This window comes from Microtus oregoni, unplaced genomic scaffold (assembly GCF_018167655.1).
Source record: "Microtus oregoni isolate MIOR12 unplaced genomic scaffold, Mior012 000023F_ref0000262, whole genome shotgun sequence".
In the NCBI taxonomy this organism is placed as follows: domain Eukaryota; kingdom Metazoa; phylum Chordata; class Mammalia; order Rodentia; family Cricetidae; genus Microtus; species Microtus oregoni.
The window spans coordinates 36301944-36328420 of record NW_024543082.1 but is presented as its reverse complement, the minus strand read 5'-3'; the positions used below and the strand labels follow the sequence as shown (position 1 = coordinate 36328420).

Sequence of the window (26477 nt, the reverse complement as noted above, 5' to 3'; positions counted from 1 at the left end):
CTATAACTTCAGTTCCAGGGAATGTGATGTCTCTTTTGATCTCACAGGCTCTTGCACACATGTGGTACACACACAGGCACGTGCACACACACACACACAATGCACATACACATGAAATAAATATTTTAGGATTATGTAACTGTGTGCACACAGTGCCTAAGAACAGCTCTTCCTCTCACAGTCTTGGAAGATGCGAATAAAATGCCCTGTGGTTTAATCTTTTCACTGTGGCCACAGTAAACTTTCCTCCAAAGGGGAGAAGGAGCTGGGAACAAAGAGAACACCCAGGAAGGAGGCACATGACTCAGGGCTGTACAGGTGCACAGAAGGGAAGACAGAGCCAAGAGTGCCATGCGCTTTCACAGGAAATGCCAGTCAAACCGGGTTCCTGTTATCGTCAGCTGCCAGATCTCAGTAGAAGTTTAGAGCCCGCTATCAGGGACATCAGGAAGGGCAGGAGAGTGCAAGCCAGCACTGAGTTGGCTTCGCTCTGACAAAGTCGCCTTGGGAGAGAATCACTTGTATTTGGGGTACTGTATGCTTGAGGCACAGGGTGCCAATCTGAGGAACACACATTTGCACAGTGTTTATGACTTCTGCAGGGGAAACAAATCCTCTTAGTTTCTGCAGAGAAGAGCTCAGGAGGGAGATTCCGGAAGGGGTGGGGCGGGGCGGGGTGGCAGCATTTCCCAAGATTTCCCTTCTAAAAGGCTCAGCGGTGACAAGCCCCTTATGGCCTCAGCTAAGACACACGTTCCCTTTTCCTTAACCTGACACCCTTCATCCAAAAACAAACAAACAAACAAAACATGATTAACGGGGGGAGGGGAAAGGAGAGAGAAATCACTACTCATTCCTAATTCACAGCCTCTGGGTTAGACTTTCTCTCCTTTGCCATTTTCAAAGATCATGTTGAAAAGATCCCGACAAACCCTGCTGTTCTCACTTGGCCTATAAGTACATTTTTGTGTCTTGAAATAATAAAGGCATAGTTTGAATTCTTGCTAGGTATTTCACCACATATTTTTATAACAGGCTGTTTTAGCTATGGTTCCTATTGCTGTGACAAAACACCATGACCAAGATGCAAACTGGAGAGGAAAGGGGTACTCAGCTTACACATCCACATTGCTGTTCTTCACTGAAGGAGGTCAGGACAAGAACTCAAGCAGGGCAGGGACCTGGAGGCAGGAGCTGATGCAGAGGCCCTGGAGGGGAAGCTGCTGCTACTGGCTTGCTTCCCATAGCCAGGACTTCCAGCCCAGAGATGGCATCAACCACCATGGGTACCTCCCTACCACTAAATGAGAAAATAAACGCCTTCCAGCTGGATCTCAGGGAGGAAGCTTCTCCCTCTCTGATAACTCTAGCTTATGTCAAGTTGCCACACAAAACCAGCCAGTACACAGGCCAACTTCAAGAGTTGCACACACAGAAAAGGAGGGTGTCTAGGCCCCTAGAGGATCTTGAACGGATCTGAAGTTCAAGGCCAACTCGCTGACAGCCCGTTAGAAGTCAGCCAGGGCTACCTGAGACCTTATCTCAAAACACAATGAAGGGAGTGGGGAGGACCCAGGGGCTAAGTGCAGCTGATCCCGGGTGGGAGGACCCACGTCTTTGACTAGGTCTCCATCTCCCCTCCACCTTTTGCTGCCCCTTCCTTGTGGCTGAGCTGGAGGATGGAGGGTAGCAGGTGAAAACTTCTCTACTAACAGGCTTGCCACTGCGAAGGGCTCAGGTTGGGAGCCTCTGCTTGCCCCATTCGGGGTCACTTCCTCCTAAGCTTCACAGCACACAGGGCCAAACCCACAGATTCTGAAGCAAAGAGTCAAGTTCCTCTAGCTTTCCTTCCTCCTTCTCTGTGACACGATGTCCTAGCGGGTCCTCTCTACTATACCCCTAAGTAACTTTCTGCTAAAAAGGGTTCAAAGGTTAGCATGTACTTTGGGGCCATTAAAGAGAACAGAATTCAAAATAAATGGGCATATCCTCAAATTTTGGGTAGCGGGAGTCTGGAAGCGGGGTAGGTGGGGCTTGGGTGTTCGCAGGCCCCCAGAAGGACGGTCCCGAAGGTCCCTGGCTACGCCTGGAGGTCGGCTCGGTGGGGTGCGGCCGGGGCCCCCGCTGCAGGGTGCTAGGCTGGAAAGGGGGGTGCTGGGCTGGAGCGGGGGGACCGTGGTTCCCGGGAACACCCGGGAAAGTCCCCCGGGCAGGGCGGAGGCGGGGCGCGGGCGGGGCTGGGCGGCTCTGCGGCCCGGCTGGGAAGAGGCGGGCGCTCGGCTCGCCATGGCCGCGCGCGGTACCGGTCTGAGCGGCGTCCACCCCGCGGTCCCGGGCCGCCCGGGCCATGCGGCCTCCGCCGCTGTGGCTGCTGTGGCTGCTGCTCTGTGGTCTCGGCGCCATTGTGCCTCCGCTAGGTAAGCGCGGCCCTGGACCCCGGACCCCGAGGACTCGGCTGGTGTCGCGTCCACGCGTGGGTGACACCGGGAGCTTGCACCGGGAGGGCGCAGGGTGGAGGGGTCTGCAGCGGGTCCCGATCTACGGGCGTCCGCGATCGGGCGGGGAACCGACCCCGAGGAGTCTACGGGAGGGAGCCGCCGTGAGTGTATGGCGGACCTCGGGGAATTCCAGGCCTGGAGCTGACCGAGGTCTCGGTCTCTGTTGGCTGCTGGGTGCCGGGGAGAGCAGCTGAAGGGCTAGGACCAACATTGGCTTTGGGCGGCCTATAAAATCCTGGTACTCAGTTTCTCCGAGTCTTATAAATGAGGAACAGAAATGTCCGTGTCCCCTGCAGTGTATGAGGACAGGGGATCCCGTTGAGCCTGACTTTGAATTCCAACTCTGCCCTATCCCACCCAGATAGCCCTTTACCTAAACTCTACCTCCTGCCTAGGTCACTACCTCACTATATTTATGATCCAGGATCATAATCAATGAAAGAAGACCTCACTGGCCAAGACCATTCTGTGTTTGTATATGCTCTGCTGGGTTCTTTCCCATGCGGAGATCATGTCAAAGCCCGGATTGCTGGAGTCTACAGCGAGTGCACGGTGCATGTCTGTGAAAAACACAAACAAATAAGCAAAATCCCCACAGATCTCAGGATGAGACAGGAGGGTCCTGAAGTTTCCTGGCCACTGTAGGCTACTCGCAGTCCGCCCTGCTTTTGTTGTTTGTTTGTTTGTTTGTTTTTAATAATTTATTTAATTTTATTTTATGTGCATTGGTGTGGGGGTGTCAGATCCCCTGGGAGTGGAGTCATAGAGAGTTGTGAGCTGCTATGTGTGTGTTTGGAATTGAACTTGGGTCCTCTGGAAGAGCAGCCAGTGCTCTTAACCTCTCCAGCCCCCCCCCCCCCTTTTTTAGCATTCCCTATTTTGTTCTTTGATTTGCCATTAGTTAAATAATCTCATGAATTAGGAAGCCCCCTCCCATTTGAAGGTAGCTCTGGGGGCTCGGACCTTCTCATTGCATCCCTGGGCCTTAAGTTCCCTGTCTCCCTAAGGGCAGAGATTCTCACAGAGGGATGCACCCTGGTTACATGGCTAACTTCTTCTCATGAGTTAGACAAATGGTTTAAACCCAGACTCTGATGTTCCCCAATTTTGCCTTGAGCAGTCTCTGGCTGCCCCTCCCTAGGTCTCCTTTCCAAGAGCCTGTGATTGTCCAAGTTGTGTGTGATGGACAAGTGGTGGTGTGGGCTAGGGCCACAGAGGGCGTCTGTGACTATTTGTAACTCTGTGCTGTGAGCTCAGAGGTTGATAGACATATTTAGAAACTTTACAACCGACATTGTGGAACATTATCATTTTCTAATGATTAACTTTTATTATATTCTATAAAAGTTTTGGTCTGTAGCTTCTTGACAACAAACTGGATCCTTAGGTCTTCTGAACATTGGAGCCCTTTGTGCAAATCTCTTAGAGTCTCATACGAGGATTTTAACAAGTAACAATTTGAAATTTTCATACTTTTTTATGAAAAAAAGACTTGCTGGGACAGATATTAAAAACAAAAACCCCTGCAGATCAGGGGATGGCTCACACCTTTGCTCCCAGCACCCAGGAGGCAGAGGCAGGTGGGTCTCTGAGTTCAAAGCTAGCCTGGTCTACAGAGCGAGTTCCAGGACAGCCAGTGCTACACAGAGAAATGCTGTCTGGGAGCTTTTTAGTCACATTGCAAAGTGGAAAATATTAAGGGTGATCCTGAAGCCAGCAGGAAATGGGAAGGAAGAGTCCCATGCTGATCCATAGGTTACAGATGGCTTTCTTAAGTTTCTTTTAATGATATATGTGTGTTTTACCTGCTTGTGTGTATGTGCGCTGGAATGGACGGTGCCTGTAGAGGCCAAAAGGGGGCGCCAGATCTTCCAGAACTGGAGTTATAAACAGTTGTGAGCTGCCGAATAGGTACTGGGACCCTGATAGAGTAGCAAGTAGCAACTTAAATGCTGAGCCATCTCTCCAGCCCCCAGAAACAAGGCTTTGGAAGGAAAGTTTATAATATCAAGCTCTTCCAGTGAGTTCAAGGGTAGCATAAAAATATTGGACCCAAAACAGTCCATGGTTGCTCTCCTTTGCTTTGCTAATTGGCAGCCCTTTGCTGTAGATCAGAAAAACAAAAACAAAACAAAATAAAAAACAGACAAAAAAATGACAGCATGAAACCCTTTAGTTACTTCATCACCTGCCCTGAAGAATGGTATGAGCGTGCGTGCGTGCGTGCTTGCGTGCGTGCGTGCGTGCGTGTGTGTGTGTGTGTGTTGCTTGTGGGAGTATAAGGACTTCATTGCCGTTGTTCCCAAGCTTGGAGGAATGTCTAGTGTCTCTAACAGGCCTGGAGGAATGTCTAGTGTCTATGTTAACCACTGGCAAGGACAGTAAGTCCCAGACAACCTAAAAGCCATTGGAAAGGACTGGGCATTAGGGAGTCTCCTCTCCAGGTGCGGTCTCCGGCTCAGAGGGGAAACTGTCTACATTGTAGCTAGATCAATGATAATGCGGGCTCCCTTTATTGAAGCAAGCTGCTAAGCTTTGTCTACATTTTCTCTTTGTTTTCAACTGTTCTTTTGAAGTAGGTAATCTTCAAATTATCTGGGAGGCTGGGGGAGGGGACCCAACCAAACAAAACAAAAAAAATACTTGCTCTTGGGGGTTTACTAAAAAGGGTAACTTCCTGGTTTCGTTACCAGCACATTTAAGGTGCTGGAGGTAAGATCGTGGCATTAGTCATGATTCACATGAGGCTGACCAGGAGGCAGAGAAAGCACACTAGAGCCAGGGAGTGGGTGTAACTTTCTTTCTTTCTTTTTTCTTTTTTTTTCAATTTATTTATTTATTAAGGATTTCTGCCTCCTCCCCACAACCGCTTCCTATTTCCCTCCCCCTCCCCCGATCAAGTCCCCCTCCCTCATCTGCTCGAAGAGCAATCAGGGTTCCCTGACCTGTGGGAAGCCCAAGGACTGCCCACCTCTATCCAGGTCTTGTAAGGTGAGCATCCAAACTGCCTAGGCTCCCCCAAAGCCAGTACGTGCAGTAGGATCAAAAACCCACTGCGATTGTTCTTGAGTTCTCAGTATTCCTCATTGTCCGCTATGTTCAGCTAGTCCAGATTTATCCCATGCTTTTTCAGATCTAGGCCAGCTGGCCTTGGTGAGTTCCCGATAGAACATCCCCATTGTCTCAGTAACTTTCAAAAGCTGGTCTCTGGTGGCCTACTCCCCCTAGTCAGCCCCTCATTACAGGTTACACAGCCCTGTGAGGGCACCACAGGCTGGAGTCCCCATACTCACAGCATGAGCCTGTGGGGCATCTCAACCCCACACAAACTTTCTTAGTGGTGCTGACAAGGCAACAGGATACAGCGCAGGGATGAAGGGGCTAGAGCCACAGAATCCTGCCAGTCAGCACCTAAGCCTGGGCTTCCTTACAAATGATGAAGCTCCTCCCACAGAGTTGTCAGAGGCAAGGGATCATTAGTGAAAGTGTAGGGGGAGAGATGGCTCAGCCCTGCTGTTGAGAGCACTTACTGCTCCTGCAGAGGACCAGGGTTTGGTTCCCAGCACCCACGTCAGGTAGTTCACAGCCACCTGTTCCCTCCATGGGCTCCTGCAAACACGTGGTACACATAGCCACACACGGGCCCACTCACATACACATAAATAAAAATAAGTGAAAGGCAAGAGCAGACAGCAGTCTGTCATTGTTTTAAAGATGTGATTATTTTCAGGTTTAAGATGTCATTTTTTGGACGGTGACATAGCTGCTTGCTGCCAAGTCTAGTGACTTAACTGTGACATCTAGGACCTACTTGGTAGCAGGAGAGCCAGCTTCCACAAGTTGTTCTCTCTCTCAGTCTCACATACATATTAATTAATGAGTTAATTAATTAAAAACGATTGGCTAATAATGAATAATTGAAAATGATGCCGTTTTTAAGATTTTTAAGAACATCTGGTTCCCCATGCCTGCCTCTGCAGGTAGTGAGCTGGTTCCTGAGACACGCTTGCAGTGACCAGCAATAAGTGGCCTCAGGCTGGGACAATATTCAATGGCTCTGCCCTGTCACAGGCCAGATTAGTATGCCTTCTTAGCCAATTTGCCAGTGTCCTGTGACTGTTAGGGTGCATGAGAAGTGGCAGGTCCATAGACACAGGATTTTAGAACAGAGACGATTTGGGCATATCTGGTTCTGTCTGGTATGATTTTGGCTTATCTGGTTGTGTCCAGTACGATTTTGGCATATTTGGTTATGTCCAATATGATTTTGGCTTATCTGGTTATATCCAGTACGATTCTGGCATATCTGGTTATGTCCAGTACGATTTTGGCGTATCTGGTTATGTCTGGTATGATTTTGGTGTATCTGGTTATGTCCGATATGATTTTGGCGTATCTGGTTATGTCCGGTATGATTTTGGCGTATTTGGTTATGTCCGGTATGATTTTGGCTTATCTGGTTATGTCCGGTATGATTTGGGCATATCTGGTTATGTCCAGTATAATCACCCGGGAAACTGTTTCAGCAGAGTCTAGCCAGGGTAAGGGAACAAATTCTTCTACTTGCAGCTCCTAGGCCCATGACCTTTGCCCCCGAACACCTGCTGCACTCTGACCTATAGAACTATAAGATAATGTTTATTGTTTCATGCTGCCACCTTGGTGGTCATTTGCTGCAGCAACAGTAGGAAACCAATGTGGTGCCCATGGGTGGGCACAGGGACTTCAAAGACAGGGAGCTCCTACCTGGAAAGTGCCCAGACCTGGGAGGGGAGCAGAGCTCCACTCTGCCTTCCTTCTCCATGTGCCCGTGGCACTGTGGTAAGGAGAGATAAGTTGGGTGGAGCTCACTAGAGCATGCCCTCTGCACCGGGGTCACAGGTCCTTCCAGCCTGCCTCCCTGCCCCACCCCTGTGATGGGCCTGGGATCCAAACACTTGAGACTTCACATGTACTTAAGAAATAGGTTAGCCAGACGGGGGATGCGGGGGATGCAGGCGGGGGATGCGGGGGATGCAGGCGGGGGATGCGGGGGATGCAGCCACACAGTAAGCTGCCAGTGGCAGCCTTTCTCACATGCTTCCCCCATTAGGATGGACTGAAATCCCCTCAACCAGCCAAACTCTGTCAGATGGTTTGGTATAGTGACATAAAAGTGACTAACACAGATCTTTGGAACCATCCGGAGAAGTCTCTCACCCAGAATCGTTAGCACCTTGCCCTGGCCTGTGAGATGAGACAAAACCTTGGGCTCAGACACAAAGCAAGCAAGGAAGAGAGTCTGGCCTGGCATGGCTTCCAAGTGGAAGGGCGCAACACTTGTTCCCACATCTTTTGTGTCTGTCGTTCCAGACCCCAGGAGAAAACACCCCACCTTTTCAAAGTGCATGCTCTAGTGCTGAGGGGAGACAGACAGACTTGGGGTGCCGCTGGTGGGGCACAGCTACACATCAAATGAACTCCCTCCTTCCTCCGGAGGGCCAGATTAAGAGTGCACTGTGAAGTCGGGCATGGTGGCACACACCTTCGATCCCAGCACTGGGAGGCAGAGGGAGGCAGAGTTGAGCACAGCCTGAGACAATGACAAAGTCCAGGCAATCTAGTCCTAAAGTCGTTGCTTCTGACCTCTCTGTGTGAGGGACTCAGGTGGGAATTGCACCTTGAGGCAGGTTTGCAAGTTGACATGTTCCAGGTGGTCACTGTGCTGAGGCCGTGACTGAGCAGACCAGGAGACTTGATGGAGAGGGAAGGGCAGAACTAGGTCCCAAGGAAGGTGTGCTAAGCGTTTCCCAGGGGCAAACAGGGCTGGAGTGGAGAGGCTGAAGTTCAAGGATGAGCCCTCCAGGCCGGGAAGAGGGCTGTTTGGTAAAGTGGAATATGATATGTGGATTAATCTCTGGCACTTCCTGGTGGAGTCCACAGTCCTCAGACTCATTTTCTTCAGTGACTATAACAAGATAAGGGTTTCCAAGACGGCCCTCGTGGAGACACGGCTGTGCTGGGTGACCTTTCATATGCCTAGTCTGAAAACTCCCTCTTTCCCAGAGATTATCTTTTTGTTGCTGGTTTTTGTTTTGGTTTGGTTTTTGAGTTTCTGGACATCAGACTCAGGGCTTTGGGCCTGCTAGGCAAATGCTGTACCATGAGCCCCATGCCCCAGCCCTAACAAGTGTATAAAGCGAGGACCTGCCTGCTCCCAGCTGTGGGTGAGGCGTGGGCGTGGGTTTTTGTTGTAGATATGAGAGAGAATACAGCTAGAGACATCTGGAGAAGGCCAGAGCAGGGAGAGAAAGCAGTAAACATGGCCAGCAGATTGGACCAGGCCATGAGATGCGCAAGGAAGGGGGAAGGGGAGAAGGGAAGACGCATGGATGGCATGGCAGGTTATATAGGAATGAGGAGCTGGGGGAAGGGAAGCCCACCAGCGGGCTGGGTAGGGGTGGAGTGAGAAGAGCTGAGAGGAGCCAGCAGACACTTCCGTGTTAGTCGTTGGTCCTGAGTTTCTTTTGAACCTGAGAGCACCTGTGTGGGCGGAGCAAGGTTCGCCACAGCTTGGGTCCCCTGGTGTTGCTTTTCTTAGAGGGGTGTTTAGACTGGGAAGAGCCGGTCCCAGGCAGGGGCACCAGCAAATGTGTGAGATGGTGGGGGGAGGTATGGCAGGCAGGGTAATGGGCCCGTTTCAAACATCTGACCAGAATGATGATAAACGATGCATGTGCTAAGATGATAAATGGGTTGTTTAAAGCTCTCGCATTTGGGGTGATAGGTACAGCAGCGACAAACCCCGGTGCAGGCAGGCAAAGCGCGTCCCTGAGATTCCTCTCTGGGCGCCTGGCCGCGGTGAGCTGAACCGGTCTGTCCTCTGCCACGCTGCTTCTCTTGGCTGGCTCTGGTGCACGTTCTCCTGCGGCCCCGCGTGAATGGGCAGCAGTGTTGAAAGAACTAGGCCGCGGGCAGCGGAGCTCGCAGAGGTGGAAGCGCTTGACACTCCGTAACTAGACAGGGGCTGCAGCCCGGTGGCAGGCGGTGCGGTGTGCCGCGGCGGGCGCGGAGGTGGGTGGGGTGGGGGTGGGGAGCCGGGTCTGGAAGCGCTTTCGGAAAACATGTGGTTTGAGTTTCCGGCTTTGAATTCTGGAGCGGTATGTTTTTCTTTCCACCTTCTGAATATTTCTCATTAATCTTTCTCGATCAGAGAAAGTGTTATGATCTCTTTAGAGAGAAGGTTCCAGCGTTCTCAGACGCTAGCCCCGCCTGCAGAGGGAGTATCTGTCTGACAGGATGGGTTGGAACTAGTTTGTCACCCCAGGAGGAGGAATCTGCTACCTCGAGGGAACGCCTTATTTTGTCATCTGGGTCTCTCAAAAGCTGGGAGGCGAACTGAGAGCGCATATCCTCATCTATGGCATGGAACCTGGGATTTAGAAGCTGTCCCAGATCTCGGGGACGAGTGCTGAGGGGTCTCGGAGGAGCAGGTGATGTCGCGTGCCTTTGGCGGTCGCCTGCCTGATGTGGGGCCTCTGCCTCTCCACATACATGCAGGGTCATCTTGGTACCCTGCCCGCGCCTGTTAGTTCCTCACCGACAGAATCTTTACCCAAGCTCTATGGGCGTTCCACTATTGGTCGGGGTTAGGGTTATTCCTGTAGGAAAATGGAGGCTTGGGCAGCCCAGAGTCAAGCGCAGTCACAAATGGTAGATCTCAGATCCCGGTGGAGCCAGGCTGTGGTTCCCACCACCTGCTCTACCAGCTGGAGCCCGCAGGTGAAGGGTGGCCTCAAACACTTCTCCCACTGTCCCTAGTGTCCTCACCATCAGACCCAGAGGGTGTGCCAGGAGAACAGGTGCCCCCGTTCCTCAACTGTGACGAGGGCTGCACTGCATAAATATTTGATGACATGCCCTGAAATGTTTTGTTTTTTTTTTTAATATTTTATTTATTTATTATGTATATAACATTCTGCCTCCATGTATGCCTGAAGGCCAGAAGAGGGCGCCAGATCTCATTACAGATGGGATGAGCCACCATGTGGTTGCCGGGAATTGAACTCAGGTCCTCTGGAAGAACAGTCAATGCTCTTAACCACTGAGCCATCTCTCCAGCCCCCTGAAATGTTTTGTAATTGAGCATTCTCTTATGCAATCTTCCTCTTCTCTCCCTGCCCATTCCCCCTCACCTCTTCTTCACCTTTCTCCCTCTCCTTCCCTACCCGCCCTCATCCCCCTCCTAATTTGCCCCATTCCCTATCTGCCCCATCTCCCCTCATTCCCTATCTGCCCCATCCCCCCTCATTCCCTATCTGCCCCTTCCCCCTCATTCCCTATCTGCCCCTTCCCCCTTCATTCCCTATCTGCCCCTTCCCCCCTCATTCCCTATCTGCCCCTTCCCCCCTCATTCCCTATCTGCCCATCCCCCTCATTCCCTATCTGCCCCATCCCCTCTCATTCCCTGTCTGCCCCATCCCCTCTCATTCCCTATCTGCCCCATTCCCCCCTCATTTCTGGTTCCTCTCAAGACTCTTTTTCCCAGCTTGCTGCTCCTCAGCACCTGAACCTTCACCTGTACAATGATGAGCAGATTCTGAGTTGGGCGCCGTCACCCCCCACCAACGACAAGAGACCAGTGGTTTACCAGGTGGAGTATAAATTGTAAGTTGATGTTCTATGGGTATCCTTGCTGGGACCTGGTGGGGAGTCAGATGGAGCAATGGAGTCAGCAGGACTGTGGAGAGATCTGTGCATGGCCGGTATTTCTCTCTTGCTTTTAAAAGCTCCAAGGACCGAGCTCTTACCTCCCACCCACAAGAGGTCCGTTCAAGTGTGTCTGGCGGCCCGGGGAGAACACTGGCTGCTGTGTACCCTCCCTTCCTGGTGAAAGTTAACCCCTTCACTCTCCTCACAGTGAGAGCTGACTTCCGCCTAGGAAAAGGAAGGGGCGGCTTTCAGGTTTAAAAACCTCAAAGTCCAAATTCAGCCTACGAAGGAATTTACTCTGCAGACTACAAAGAATTCTCGGTTTCTCACCTGGTTTTCTGTTTTGAATGATGTATTGTTCTCGCCCTTTGTTCTGCCTCTCACCTCCTTTGCCTGTCTCTCTGTTGTTGGCTGGCACTTGCTGTGCACCCTTAGAGCTGTGCACTGGGAGAGTGTGCTCAGTTGTAAGCCGATGGAAGATCACGGCCAAGTCACTGCACACGTACCACGTGAACAAAACTGTCTGTTTGTATATTTTGAGACAAGCATTCATTTTGCTCATGTAGCCCCAGAACTATAGATCTTCCTGCCTCAGCCTCCTGAGTAACTGAGATTCTAGTCTGATGCCACTGTACTCAGTCTACTGAACTTTGTGGAAAATGTTTCCGTGTAGCCTTATAGTCTAGAGTAGTTTGTTTGACTCTAAGTTGTACACGTGTGTGTGCATGTGTGTGTGTAGCTTCATAGTCTAGAGTAGCTTGTTTGATTCTAAGTCGTGTGTGCATATATGTGCGTTGCCTGTGTGTGTGCGTGTGTGTGTGTGTGTGTGTGTGTGTGTGTGTGTGTAGGCGTAGGCATCTGGAGGCCAGAGAGCATGTCCAAGTGCCTTCCTTAATTCTGCCCACCCCCCTTTTGTGTTTTTTTGAGACAGGATTTCGTTGTAGCTTTGGAGCCTGTCCTGGAACTAGCTCTTATAGACCAGGCTAGCTTCAAACTCACAGAGATCCGCCTGCCTCTTCCTCCCTTATTGTTTGAGGCAGAGTCTCTCATTGAACCTGGAGCTCTCCCATTCAGCTAGATGGACTGGCCAGGGATCTGCCTGTGTCTGTGTCCGGCTCTCTTGCCCACTGCACTGGCGGCTTACAGGTTCCGTTGGGTGTTCAGGTCTAAATCCACATCTGTGAGCTGTCATTTAATGGTAGTCATTTCCCCAACCCCCATCCTTCCTTTCTTTCTGATAAACATTTTGTAGCCTTTCATCAGGGGTTGAGGTTGGTTTTATTAAAAAGAAAAGAAGCATTTGGTCGTTTTTATGACAAAATCTACAGGAAACATAGTGGGGGATTGTAAAGTTTAAATAGTAGGTCACAGATAGCAGCCACCAGGCTGTATGGCCCTAGTGTTTAATCCTTAAAAAGCGAGCAAACATTAGTAGCCAACATTATAGAATCTGGAGGGTTTTGCTGTATTAACAACAAAAGCATGCTGTCCTCCGCTGGTCTTCGAGGCCTGGTCACAGCTTATTGCTGGGCTCACGGAGACCTGCCCTGCCACCGCTGCCCACTCAGAACGTTTGTTTCTCTGAGTGCTCTAGCAGCGCATGCTGTCTGTAGGACACGCAGAAGCACAGCGAGCATCACGGCCTGCTGGTCTCCATGCATGGTGAACATGCATACCCACACCTAGCCTGGGATGTGGGGACAGAGCTTCAGCTGTGTGGGTGGGGCCAGAGAAAACAAGGATAGTGAAGCATTAAAGCATTAATCAGACCGTCTTCTCCAGAGGAAGCGTCCCCAGGTTCCCATCACGCCACTTCAGGCCCTCAGTCCTGAAAGCTGAGAGAGGGTCAGCTAGGGAGGCGTGTCCTGTGTAGGAAACAAGGAAGAGGGTGGTGTTAAAGGCTTGAGGAGCGCTGACTCAGGGATGCCCTAAGTGGTAGAAGTAGTTCTGACAGACATTTGCTTGTTGAGCACGGGGTACTTGTTCGAGTGCTTTTCTTATATCTCGGTCTTCCTCCTAAGTCTAGGAAGCAGATGCTATAGTTGAGCCTTCCCCTAAAGAAAGAAAGAAAGAAAGAAAGAAAGAAAGAAAGAAAGAGAGAAAGAAAGAAAATATATATGTGCATGCACACATATAAGCACATATTTCTTATTATTTAATGTTTTGGTGCACTGGGACGGCACAGATGCCACAGCTGATGTGGAAGTCAGGACCGCTCGCCAGAGTTAGTTGTCCTCCTCTACCATGTGGATCCTGGGGAGTGCACTCAAGCTAACAGACTTGGCAGCAAGCACCTTCCCCCACCAAGCTGTCTCTGGCCTGATTCTTCTCTTCGAGATAAGGAGACTGAAGAACTGTGTTAAGAAACGATCCTCGCAGTCACGTGCCCTCGTTGAGACTTCCCAGGAACGTCTAGACTGTGCCAGGTTGTCGATTAAAATTAGCCATCACAGATGCCCCGCACGCTCACACACGAAACGCTAGGTGATTTCTGAGACAGAAGTCCAAGATGGGTCAGAGCCCAGAAGGCGGAGTAAGTCATCTGGCTAGTAAAGCTCAGGCCGATTTGATGGGGTCTGGTGAGGTTACCTTCCCCGCGGAAAGGGGTTCCTTCTCTCAGAGCTCCTATTCCCCCATTAGGCTCTCTTCCAAGAAACATTTTTTAAAAGTTGTTCTGAGATGGGGACAAGGTTAGAAGACCGTGGGGGGGGGGGGGGGGGCAGGAGGAGTGTCTAATCCCCTGGTGAGTCAGGGAGTGTGAGATATAGGGCCTGCTCCTCCAAATTCAGCCGCTGGCGGAATGGGATTGGCAGACTGGAGGCTAGAAAGTGCTTGTTCTGGGGGGGGGGGGGGCGGGGGGCTGTTCCTGTTCATGGTCCTTCTCTTCCTCGGCTCTGAGGCCCTGGGATTGGATACTATGGTACATGACGAGAAGCTCCCTTGGGAACCCTGGTCAGGCATTTCAAAATGGCAGACGTATAAACAACATGCCTACCAGCTCACGGACGTATAGACAAAGTGTGTTGCCCCATATAAAGGGACCTTTTTTTTTCTTCCTTTCTCCCTTTTTTCTTGCTTCTTCCTCCCCCTCCTCGTCCTGCTTTTGAAGACAGGGTCTCCCTATGTGTTGCAGACTGGTCTGAAACTCATGTAACCCAGGCTGACCGCAAGTTCATAATCCGAGTGTCATGGCCTCTAGAAAACTAAAATTCCTGCCAGGCGGTGGTGGCGCACGCCTTTAATCCCAGCATTCAAGTGGCAGAGGCAGGCAGGCGGATCTCTGTGAGTTCAAGGTCTACAGAGCAAGTTCCAGGACAGGCCCAAAGCTTGGAGAAACACTTATCTCGAAAAACAAAACAACAACAACAACAAAAAAACCCCAAAAATACAAAAAAGGAAGGAAGAAAAGAGAAACTAGAACTCCTGGTGTGTGCCAACATACCAGGCTTAAGTGGAGGTTTGGGGCTGGGGGAGAAATAAAGAACTGATACATGAACTAGAGAGATAGCTTAGGGAAAGGGCATTTACTGCCAAGCCTGAGAACCTGGGTTCAAGTCCCTCGAACCCACAGAGTGAAACTGAGACCTGTTCCACACATGTCCTCTGACTTCCATGTGTGCTATGGTACACATACACACGGAAATAGATGTAAAATGTGCTAGAGAGATAGCTCGGTGGTTAAGAGTGTGTACGTTCATTTCCTAACACCCAAATGGCAGCTCACAACTGGCCATAACTCCAGTTCCAGGGGATCCAATACCCTTTTCTAACCGTCCTCGGGCACCTAGATGCAGACAGAATACATGAACGCTCTAAAGCACATACACATTCACATAAAAATAAAACAGAAATTAAAAAAAAACCAAAGCTAAACAAAAATGATACATTCTATAGCGTGAATAGGCCTGTCATGGGCAGCCATATGATACGTATGGTTCCATTCAGAACAAGGGAACCTGTTGAAACAGAAAGTACATCAGTTGCCTGTGACTGGGCACCAGGTTGAGGGAAAATGGAGAATTCTTATCAATGGATACCGGGTGGGGTGTTTTGTTTTTTGGTGTGGGGGATAGCAACATATTTTTAAAATTGGCCATAGTGGCAGCTGACTACCCTAAAACCATTGTGTTGAGTACATCTAAGTAGGGACAGCATAGGAACTAATCCTTGGTAAACAGTATACTTGACCTATGCCAAAAGGAGAAACAATTGCAATTGCAACTATTTTATGGAAAACAATGTTTCTGAAGAACTGTGAATTGAAATCTTGTTTTCTTTCCCAGCATTACTGGTTCTTGGAATAAGGTCAAGGACGTGAATTGTACAGACATCACAGAGACGAAGTGTGACTTCACAGGAGGTGGCGGCTTGAAGAGTTTCACAGGTTTACGCCTAGTTCACTTACGAGTTCGAGCCAAGCAAGGAAGCCTCACTTCTAAGTGGGTCACCTCGAGCCAGTTCGAGCACTATTGTAATGGTGAGAGGACTTGGGGAGACACCTTACAGGGGCTAGAGTGATGCTCCTGCAGAGGACCAGAGTTCAGTTTCTTTTTTTCTTTTTCTTTTTTTTTTCTTTTCTTTTTTTTTTTTTATTGGGTTTTCGAGACAGGGTTTCTCTGTAGCTTTGGACCCTGTCCTGGAACTAGCTCTTGTAGACCAGGCTGGCTTTGAACTCACAGAGATCCACCTTCCACTGCCTCCCGAGTGCTGGGATTAAAGGTGTGCACCACCACTGCTGGGCTAGAGTTCAGTTTCTAGGGAGATGCTCCTGCAGAGGACCGGAGTTCAGTTTCTAGGGAGATGCTCCTGCAGAGGACCAGAGTTCAGTTGCTAGCACCCACATTGGAGAGCTCACAACTGCCTTAAACTTCAGCTCCAGGGCATGCAGCACCCTTTTCTGGCCTCCTGGGGCACCCATGCACCTACACAGAAATTTTTTTTAAAAAGGGGGGGAAATTAAATGAATATATCTTTAAAAAGAAATGCTCTATGGTGCCCAGGTTTTCTTTTCATGCCTCTTCAGTGAACAATGTTGAACCTGCCCTAGGCCTTGGTCCTGGCCCTCATCCTAAATAAGCGGAAGGCAAATGGGTAGGGTCGTGAGAGACTGCTGGCCCTGGAGGCTGATGCTAAAGGAAGGTGATTTGCTGCACCAAGCTCCAAATTGACCTGCCCCCTGGCTACTGCAAATACTGTTTCACTGGGAGGCAGCTGCACCCCGTTTTTGTTCTCTTTGCTGTGGGTCTGGAGAGCAGGAACCTGATGCCTGCTGGACAGGTGCTGAAGGACAGTCCCCACCCACCCTACTGACAGGGCACCCGCCTGTGTGTGTCGGTTCTCGTCACCCTTCCTGATACAGCACACTGACTTTACGAGAGAAAGATTTTCACTCAGACCTGAACAGGGCCTCTCATGTGAGGTGTCCGTGAATGCTGACTTGCAGAATAAAGCAGTGCATCTCGGGTACTCAGGTTCTGTGTCTGCCACGGTTCAGCCATGTCCCAAGCTTCCTAAGTCTGTGGCTGGTTCACACACAAAGAGGCTCACTTGTATCCTAACAAGTAAATCCAGGCTCAATGGCTAAAGCTCTTGCCACACAAGCCTGAGGACCAGAGTTCAGATCCCAACACACCTCAACAGTCGCCAAGGGCATGAGTCCCGCCTCTGCTTTTAATTCCAGCCTCTGAAGGTGGAGGTGGGATCCCCAGGTGGGGTCCTCAGAGGAAGCTAACAGTGAAGAAGGGGTAATCAAGCATGAGTCCTGCTATCAACTTCCTGCTCCCACAGGCACAAACACACAGCCATATGTGATACTTACACACTTGAGTGTGCACACACATGCGCGTGCGCACACACACACGAAATCCAGGTATAAGACAATTGGCTATGTGACCACTTTCTAGATAGTTGATGCTGTATTAAACAGAGTTATTTATTTGGGCTAGTTTTTTTAAAAAATATTTATTTACTTATTTATTTATTATGTATACAATATTATGTCTACATGTATGCCTGCAGGCCAGAAGAGGGCACCAGACCTCTTTACAGATGTTTGTGAGCCACCATGTGGTTGCTGGGTATTGAACTCAGGACCTTTGGAAGAGCAGGCAATGCTCTTAACCGCTGAGCCATCTCTCCAGCCCTTGGAGAGAAGGGCTGACAATAAAGCCCAGCTTTTTATTGTTGTTTTGTTCTTTGGGTTTTCAAGACAGGGTTTCTCTGTGTAACTGCCCTGGCCATTTTGGAACTCACACTGTAGACAAGGCTAGTCTGACCAGGCTGGCCTTGAACTCAGAGATCCACCTGCTTCGGCCTTCTGAGTGCTAGGACTAAAGGCGTGTGTCACCACTGTCCAGCTGGGCTAGGTTTTTTTTTTTTTAAAGATCCTGGGTAGAATGGCATATTTTATTGCTACTACCATTACAACACAAACATATAATAAAAAAATTTTAAATGAAAATAAGTAAATAAATTCAACTAACTAAATAAAAATTCCCTCCAAAAAATCCAGAACCATTAAACTGTCAGTTTATTAAAAAGTGACCTGGGATAAGGGTGGCGCACGCCTTTAATCTCAGCACTTGGGAGGCAGAGGCAGGTGGATCTCTGAGTTCTGGGCCAGCCTGGTCTATATAATGAGTTCCAGGATAGAGGATAGCCAGGGCTGCACAAAGAAACCCTCTCTCAAAAACCAACAGTAAAAGAGAACCCAATGATATAGCAATGTTATACTACACCCACACTCAGTCTTTTTTGCTTACACACGTACACACAAACACTATAGACTAGGATCTTCATGTGATATCCTTTTTACTTACAAAACACTATAGACTAGGATCTTCATGTGATATCCTTTTTACTTACAAAACACTATAGACTAGGATCTTCATGTGATATCCTTTTTACTTACAAAACACTATAGACTAGGATCTTCATGCGGTATCCTTTTTACTTACACACACACACACAAACACTATAGACTAGGATCTTCATGTGGTATCCTTTTTACTTACACACACACACACACACGAACACTATAGACTAGGATCTTCATGCGATATCCCTTTTACTTACACACACACACAAACACTATAGACTAGGATCTTCATGCGATATCCCTTTTACTTACACACACACACACGAACACTATAGACTAGGATCTTCATGGGTGGGGGAGAACATGCATGCTTTTTGTTTCTGAGTTTGGGTCCTTCACTTAGTATGGTGCTTTCCAGATCCACCCGTTTCTCTGCAGACTTCAAGTCTTACACAGCTTTTCCTACTCTGGGTGAAAACTTGACCTCTGACTTAACTTTCTGTCCTATTTGTCTGGGATTCTGATGTCAGCCATGATTCTGGAAGCTTTACTTACTCTCAAAGACTTCCTGCTGAGAGCCAGCACCTCAGCCACCATTGTCCTGAAAGACTGTGCAAGGCCACAGCCCTGAGATGTGCCGTGTGCAGATTCTTTTTTTTTTTTTTTCATTGCTATAAAAAACACTAGAGATACCTAACTTTTTATTTATCTTATGTTGCAAGGGACCACTTGTTTGTCCCGGCTGCCCAGAATCAAAATAATCACATAGAAACTGTATTAATTAAATCACTGCTTGGCTCATTAGCTCTAACTTCTTATTGGCTAACTCTTCATTCTTAATTTAATCCATTTCTATTAATCTGTATATCACCACGAGGTTGTGGCCTACCAGCAAAGTTTCAAAACATATATCTCCTGCTTGGCCTCTCCCTAGTGGGAGCCAGGAAGACAACTTCCGTGTGGTACTAATAGAAGCAGCTCAGAGGGCGTCAGTGGGGGTGAATCCTGCACCTGCCAGAAGCTGGTTTGGGGCTACATGTGGGATCGCAGGGGGGTTCCTTTCACTTGGATGTTGGCTTTTCAGTAAACAGCACATTCAGAGCAGGCACAAAGCCGTTGCTTATCTAAGCATAAACGTGTGTGTACACACACATACAAAAGTAGATCATGCAGACTGTATATACACAGTATGCACATACATGGTCTATATGGGTATGCATATTGAGTGTATGTCGTTCATGTGAGCTTTTTTGTTTGTAATTCTATTTCAGTTACTGTTGGGCCTCCAAAAAACATCTCGGTGACCCCAGGAAAAGGCTCCCTCATCATCCACTTCTCCCCTCCCTTTGATGTGACGACAGAAGTAACTTTTGAGTATCATGTCCATTACTGGGAAAAAACAGGAACCCAACAGGCAAGAACTTTTCTCCTTTGTCTAGGGTTTCTTTTCTTTGGAGTTTCTGACTCGGAAGAAAGACCAGGGCCCCGTGTCTCCTGGAGCGTGACCCGTTTTAATCCTCCTTGCTGAGGATTAATCCTTCTCTCTGACGGTCTGACCCGTCTTTGGTGTCATGCCTTCCTGCTGTCTGGTTCCGTTTTTAGGCTTTGCTGGTTCCTGGCCTATAATGGGTTTGCTGTGTCTGGACTCTGGGGAGGTACAGTGACCTGTTTCCCTCCAAACCAGTTAGATAGTTAGGACTTGCAGACGGTCAGAGATTTGTGATGTCATTTCAGTTACGGTCAGGCCACAAAAACCATGGGAGCAATCCCAGGACAAGGCCTCCTTGACATCAGGCTCTCTTCCCCCCTTGATGGGACCACTTTTGGCATGGACTACATGATCTGCAATGTCATGCAAGTGGTTTGAATGGTTTGCAGAAAGGCCCCATGCATGACTAGGCAGGGATCACCTGGAAGGAGAAAGAACATCCAAGGACTAGTGCCTCCACCGTGGGACATCATCATGGATGAGAGGGCACACATGGGGCACTGCAGATGCTTTGATCAGTGTAAGCCACGAGACAGATGTGGTCAAAAAGAAGGCTGACAGGGACATCAGATCCAAGGGACTTTGTCAGCCTGAGACCATTGTGTCCAGCTATCTCCTGAGGACATAAATACCCATGGTCACTTTGGCCAAAACTATAAAGGGATCAGCAAGTTTTACTTCAAACCAGAGGCTGTTTTGGAATTAAAGGGAAAACATCATAGGATGTTTTTTCTCTGTTAAGACACAGATGTCTATTTTATTGTTGAGGGGGTGAATGCACATGTGTGTGTGCACAGGTATACCTATCCACGCTTATGTGTGCGGAGGACAGGGGTCAATGTCAAGTGACCTCTTCTGTTGTTCTCCACCTTATTTTGTTTTTGAGACAGGGTCTCTCTTTGCACCTGGAGTTCACCATTCAGTGACTGGATGGCCACCAGGCTCCAAGGATCCACCTGTCTCTGCTCCCCCAGTTCTGGGGATACAGCCGAATGTCAGAATGCATGATTTTTTTTTTTTTTGATTTTTCGAGACAGGGTTTCTCCGTAGCTTTTGGTTCCTGTCCTGGAACTAGCTCTTGTAGACCAGGCTGGCCTCGAACTCACAGAGATCCGCCTGCCTCTGCCTCCCGAGTGCTGGGATTAAAGGCGTGCGCCACCACCGCCCGGCAGAATGCATGATTTTTACATGGGTGGTGATGATCTGAACTCAGCTGCTGGTACTGATTGCACAGCGAACATTGTGCCCACCAAAGCATCACCCAGCCTAATGTATTAATTTTCTAGGAGAAGTGTGTGTGTGTGTGTCTGGAGAGACAGCTGTGGGTGCTGGGAACTGAACTCCTCTATCTTTGGTTGTGAGCCTAGCCTTTAATGGCTGAGCCATCTCTCCAGCTCAGAGAATTCTTACCCTAGAAAGTAGTATTTGTTAAGTCCTGGTTGCTGCAGAAGGCTGACGAGAGCTTCCAGCCCTGCAGTCTTGTTCCCGGTCGGCCGTGCTCACTGTGCATTTGAGGAGGTACTAGAAAAGCTAGCAGCCACTGGCCCTGGCTGGCTGGCTGACCTGTGTGGCCGTGATGCTGTCTACCCAGGTGAGCGGCCCCTTCGAGAAGAACTCCATTGTGTTGGATGATTTGAAGTCGTTTAGAGTTTACTGTTTACAAATTGAGACGCAGCTGATTGTGAAAAACAAAAGTAACTGTCGACCTAAGTCTTCGTTCAGCAACGTATCTTGCGAAGAAACAACAGCAAAGGGTAAGGCATCCCTTCATTTATCTGTCATGTGTTGTGTGGAGCGGTTGTGAAAATGCTTCTCCTGAAATGGTGAAGACGGGCAGGCTGCGGGACTGCAGGCAGGCAGGCTATGTATGTGGGGTGGCAGGAGGACAGGCTGTGAGGGGCGGCAGGCGGTAGGAGCAGAGAGGTCCAGAAGTGCTTACCTGGAAGTCTGATCATGTGACTAGGCTAAGTAGCCTCCACAACACCCGGGACCCAGAAGTATGTATGATTTGAGGTTTTCTTGTTTCAGATTTTGGGATATTTGCATATACATAATGAAGAGTCTTAGGAATGAGTCCTAAGTCTGAACACAAAATTCCCTTATGTTTCATAGATACCTTATATAGCCTGAAGGAGGTTTTATATGATATTTTGAGTACGCTGGTGTTTTTATTTTTATTGGGAATTTTATTGCATTTGTGTGTGTGTGTGTGTGTGTGTGTGTGTGTGTCCAGCTGAGGAGAGGTCAGAGGGCAGTTCTCCAGGATCGCACTGAGCTCTGTCATGGGGAGGGACCAGTGCCTTTACTTACTGAGCCATCCCACTGCCCCGCGTGCACTCCTGCTTGAACTGTGAGCCATCACGTGAACCTGGGTGAAGAGCGTTCCACGTGTGATATCATGACAAGGCAGGTTTCTATTTTGAAATAGAATTTTTCAGACTTCGCATTTTCAGACTGAAATTATTAAGTGCATAGGACAAGGGCAGCAGAGGGTTCCTGTCAGTTTTACTGGGACACGAACATGGCAAGCAGTGGCAGGTGACCCACGCACTGCAGTTCGCCCTGCTCACATTTATGTCATTGTTTTAGACTACACCAGGCTGCAAGTCACCCTGATCCCCCTGGGCATCTGTCTGTCGCTGCTGGTGCTCACGGGGGCCTGCTTCTTCCTGTTCCTCAAATACCAGAGCCGGGTGAAGTACTGGTTTCAAGCTCCCCCAAACATCCCGGAACAAATAAAGGAGGTGAGTGTGCAGATTGGAAGCAGGGGACCCAGCTGGGCAGGGTGGCACACGCCTGAGCCAGCACCCACGCGGTAGGAGGCACTGACTCCCTAAAGTTGGCCTCTGCTCTCCGTAGGTGGGTACTGGCCACACACGTAAATCCGCACAATAAAGATGTGATACAATGAATGTCGGGTAACATCCAAGTCCGTATGAGCACGTGGCACCGTGGAGATGGGTTTAAAGGCTCCTTGCTTGACACTGTCAGAGAGTAGGGTCCTGATGGCCCCTGGGGTTTTACTGGGCTCGTCCTGCCTCTCAGGTCCAACCCTCAGAGGAGCTGAGTCAGGGTTCACCCCAGCTGTTTCTCTGGGGCAGGAATCCAAGGTTTCGATGCACTCTTTTGGGAAAGAATGAAAAACTGCCAAAGGTCACTGATGTTCCCTGAGAATAGAGAACGGTTTTGTTTCTGTGTCTGGGTGTCACGGGTGGGTGTGACCCTGTTCCTCTTTCTGTTGGCCCTTAGCATTTGGTGTCTCTTTCAGCACTTCTAAGGGCTACAGACAGAGCCTGAGAAACAGGGTGAGTCCATAGCCAAGGACCAAAGGGAAAGTTGAGGGCTGTGAAACCTCTCTTCCTGTGGAACCCCACCCCACCCCAGCGTACCCTAGGGCTGTGTGCAAGTGGAAGGAGGGGCTCCCAGGGCACTTAGGGACGTTCCCTGCTCCACCCTGTCACAGCTGGATGACAGCTGAAGGTTACATTTTCTGTTATAGTGGGTGGGTGAGAAATGCATGCTGGGTATAAAAGTTGGAGGACAGTCTTCAGGAGCTGGTTCTCTCCTTTCATCACAAGGGTCCTGGGGATCAAACGCAGGTGGCCAGGCTTGGCAGCAAGCACCCTTACCTAAGGGGTCATCTCCCCATCAAATGTTACATTTCTGAAATGCTTTAAAGTCTATCACCCACAAAGTGTACACTGAGGACAGCCAGAAGTCCTACTTTTTCTCAGTTCCGCTCTTCACGGTTATCGTCAAATGAATATGGTTGGCCCTTAATTTTCACGTGGTTTGATTGGTTTTGATTTTACAATTCTGGGGATGGAACCCAGGCCCCTGCACTTGCTACACGGAGCTACACCCCAGGCCTGCCTCTGGAGCCCCATTACAGTTATTACTGAGATGAGAGGTAAAGACAGGTACATGCTGGAAATCAGGGCTGGGCGTGTGCCAGGGCAGACTGTGTGTTTACCGTGTACCAGGCCCTGGGCTTGACCCCAGGCGTCACCATAGTAACAACAATATTGTCGGTGGCAGTATGCATTGGTTGACGACATACAGTTACACGGGAATATCATGTAGCTGGCTCTACCAACTTCAAGTAGAGACACGGAGGCTTGGCTGATGAAACTGTTTGTAACCGTTTTGTTTTGTAACCTTTCCTAGTATTTAAAGGACCCAGAGCAACCCATCTTAGAAGTCTTGGACAAGGACAGTTCCCCAAAGGATGATGCCTGGGACTCTGTGTCCATCATTTCCTCTCTAGAAAAGGAGCAAGATCGTGTGCTCCAAACACTATGAGCTTGGGCACCAGTCCCTGCTTGCCCAGGACGACGATGTGGGATGCTGCTGCCATTCTGCCCGGACTCTGCAGAGACCACAGCGCCCCCACGGACTTCCGCCTCAGGAAGGCCTTTCAGGGGGAAGATGGTGGACTCTTGATTCTTTATGAGTTTTCTGGATCATATGAGTTTTTAGATAGTATCTAAAAGGATTCCACAGAAAAATAACTCAGGGAAAAAACCATTTCTCTTAAACACTAAAAAGGCATACAGTCATTTACTGGCAGTAGGGCTGCCAACTTCTGATGCTCTTTGCTGTTCGCTGCCCTGGCTGCCGAGAGACTGAAAATGAGTTGTCCCAGCCATTTCTGCCTGTCACAAAGAGGGGCCCTTGATGTCCACTTCAAGTGTAATGGTCTAAATGTGGTTATTGCTAGGCCAGTGTTTGCCCAGCATGGACATGGCCTACCCCGCACCTCACACATGTAGAGATGATCAATTCTGTAAATAGAGTCGTGATAATTTAAGTTAGGATTTTTAAGGCTAGAAATAAAGGATTGTATATTGAACTTTGTAAAAAGTCTATGTGAGTTTTTCTTCTTCATCCTCCCCCACTTTACCTTCGTTGCTTTGGCTGTTTTTCTACAAAGTTTTGATTTTTGAGAAGTTTTAGCCAGGCATGGTGGCACACGTCTTTCATCCCAGGGCCCAGGAGGCAAAGTCAGGCAAATCTCTGTTGAGTTTGAGGCCAGCCTGATCTACACGATAAATTCCAGGACAGCCAGGGCTATACAGAGACCTTGTGTCAGAACAAAACCCAACTGAATCTAAAACTTGGGTTTTCTTAAGTTACATCCAGTAGAGCTGATGAACCCTCAGGAGACTCCAGCAAGGAAGAAATCACCTCCTAATTCTTCAGAGTCTGAGGGTATTTCCAGAGGGGCCACCAGCATGCCGGTCACACGAGTCACAATGTACGAACCCAGGAAAGGAAGATGGCCACCAACCACGCCACCCACGAGCACACGAGCTGACGGCCACTCTTGCTCGGCTTCCACCAACCACGAGCACACACGAGCTGACTGCCAGTCTCGCTCGGCTTCCCAAAGGCACATTTGAAACCCTTCTGTTTCATTTAGAGAAGGCTGTGCGGCTCTCCCCTCTGCCACCCACGGTGACACAGCAACCTTGCAGTCTGCTCTGAGAAGCCCTGCCAACAGCCTTTGCCAGCAGTGAGAGACACTCAGCCTTAGGCTGGTGGCACCTTGTACACTTGTTGACAGAGCCTCCTCCTCCTGTTGGGCTGCATCTCTGACTAGGCTTGTGAACTAGCCATCTTGGTGGTGGGGTGGGGGCGCTAACGGTTAGGACAGGATGGGAAATTTGGCTCAGTAGTAGCAAGGCCCTGAGTTCCAGTCCCAGAACTGCCAAAAAGAAAAAGATAAAGGAGGCACCCCCATCACAGGCCCTCCGGTTTTTGGTTTTAGTTCCCAATGTGATCACATTGAAAACGAAGAACAGCCGTTATAAAGTGGTTTTTGGGTGGAATTGGTCTATTGTCCTGAGGCAGGAGGAGGCTGTGGCTGAGCCCCCAGGGTAGCACAGTTGGCTAATGGTGGCAGTGAAGTCAGAGGGGACACAGAGCCCAAGCCCAGAGCAAACACTGTAGACGTGGGGAGCAGGCTGTCCACGCTTACAGTCTGAGGGAGGGACTGAGCTGGACACACCCACCTACTGAGAATTCCAACAGGCTATCAATGGGTATATTTGTTGTGGCTGGTTAGTTTTTGAGTCAGGGTCTTCCTATGTAGCCCTGGCTGGTATGGAACCATCTATGTGGATCAAGCTGGCCTCGACCTCGCAGGACATGTGCCTCCGTGCCCAGAAGAAACAAGCGGTTTCTGCGTCACTCTTCACCGTAATGATCTACTCATGTAGCTATTGACAACGGTGTTGATTAAGCCAATTAAAAGTTTTAAGTCCTTTTTATTTATGGCCTGACTGGGCTGGTGCCTCGGGAAAGTCTCCTGGTGCCCAAGCTGAGGGATGCAAGATTTTAGAGCCAAAAATACCCCCACAAAGACCATCATTGACATCAAAGTTAGACGAAGGCCGGAGTAGCCTTGAAACGTTCATTCCTGGCAGAACACAGTAATTATTCCAGATGTAACTTGCCAATTATTTTTGAACTATATATTTTTCTAGTTAGTTATTTTGGTTTCTACATCTGGACCATGGTCAAGACCCTGGAACTCTTGGAGGCAGAAGTGATGGCTGTGGGGAGGGAGGGAGAGGGCAAGCCTCAACGGGGAGGGAGCTGGAACAGGATGGCAAGAGCTGAGCCATCTCACAGCGAGGCCTGCCTATGGGAAGGACCAGAAGATTCGAATAAGAAAGATACATGCATAGTTTTCTCTCCCAGAGAACTATGCCTAGCTCTGCCTCGTATAATAAACAACTAGAAAACAGGATTAATTCTTGTGCTAACTTGGAACTTTAATTTCTAATCAAGAGAACATCATCTATAAAACATCCGGTTGGGCCTTCTCACTTCCTGTTTTTCTGCAGCTTCTGAGCCAACAGCCATTTTTACATCTTTAAATAGCTGGAGAGGCAAACAAGAGCCTGGGGCTGGAGAGATGGCTCAGCAGCTGAGGGCTTGCTGCTCTTCCAGAGGACCTGGGTTCGGTTCCCAGCAC

General features: G+C 49.3%; 1 protein-coding gene across 2 annotated transcripts; it reads left to right on the top strand.

The window, feature by feature from the left end:
• Window positions 1-2200: 2200 nt before the first annotated feature.
• Window positions 2201-24352, top strand: Ifngr2 (interferon gamma receptor 2). Of its 2 annotated transcripts, XM_041673066.1 has the most exons (7): window positions 2235-2417; window positions 11012-11144; window positions 15473-15666; window positions 19278-19420; window positions 21087-21249; window positions 22085-22239; window positions 23663-24352. In XM_041673066.1, exons 1-7 carry the CDS (start codon window positions 2348-2350, stop codon window positions 23795-23797), a joined length of 993 nt encoding a protein of 330 aa, XP_041529000.1. In that variant the 5' UTR covers window positions 2235-2347; the 3' UTR covers window positions 23798-24352. The 2 variants fall into 2 exon arrangements, with proteins under 2 accessions (XP_041529001.1, XP_041529000.1); XM_041673067.1 differs by lacking the exon at window positions 11012-11144 and having other exon boundaries at window positions 2201-2417.
• Window positions 24353-26477: the final 2125 nt, after the last annotated feature.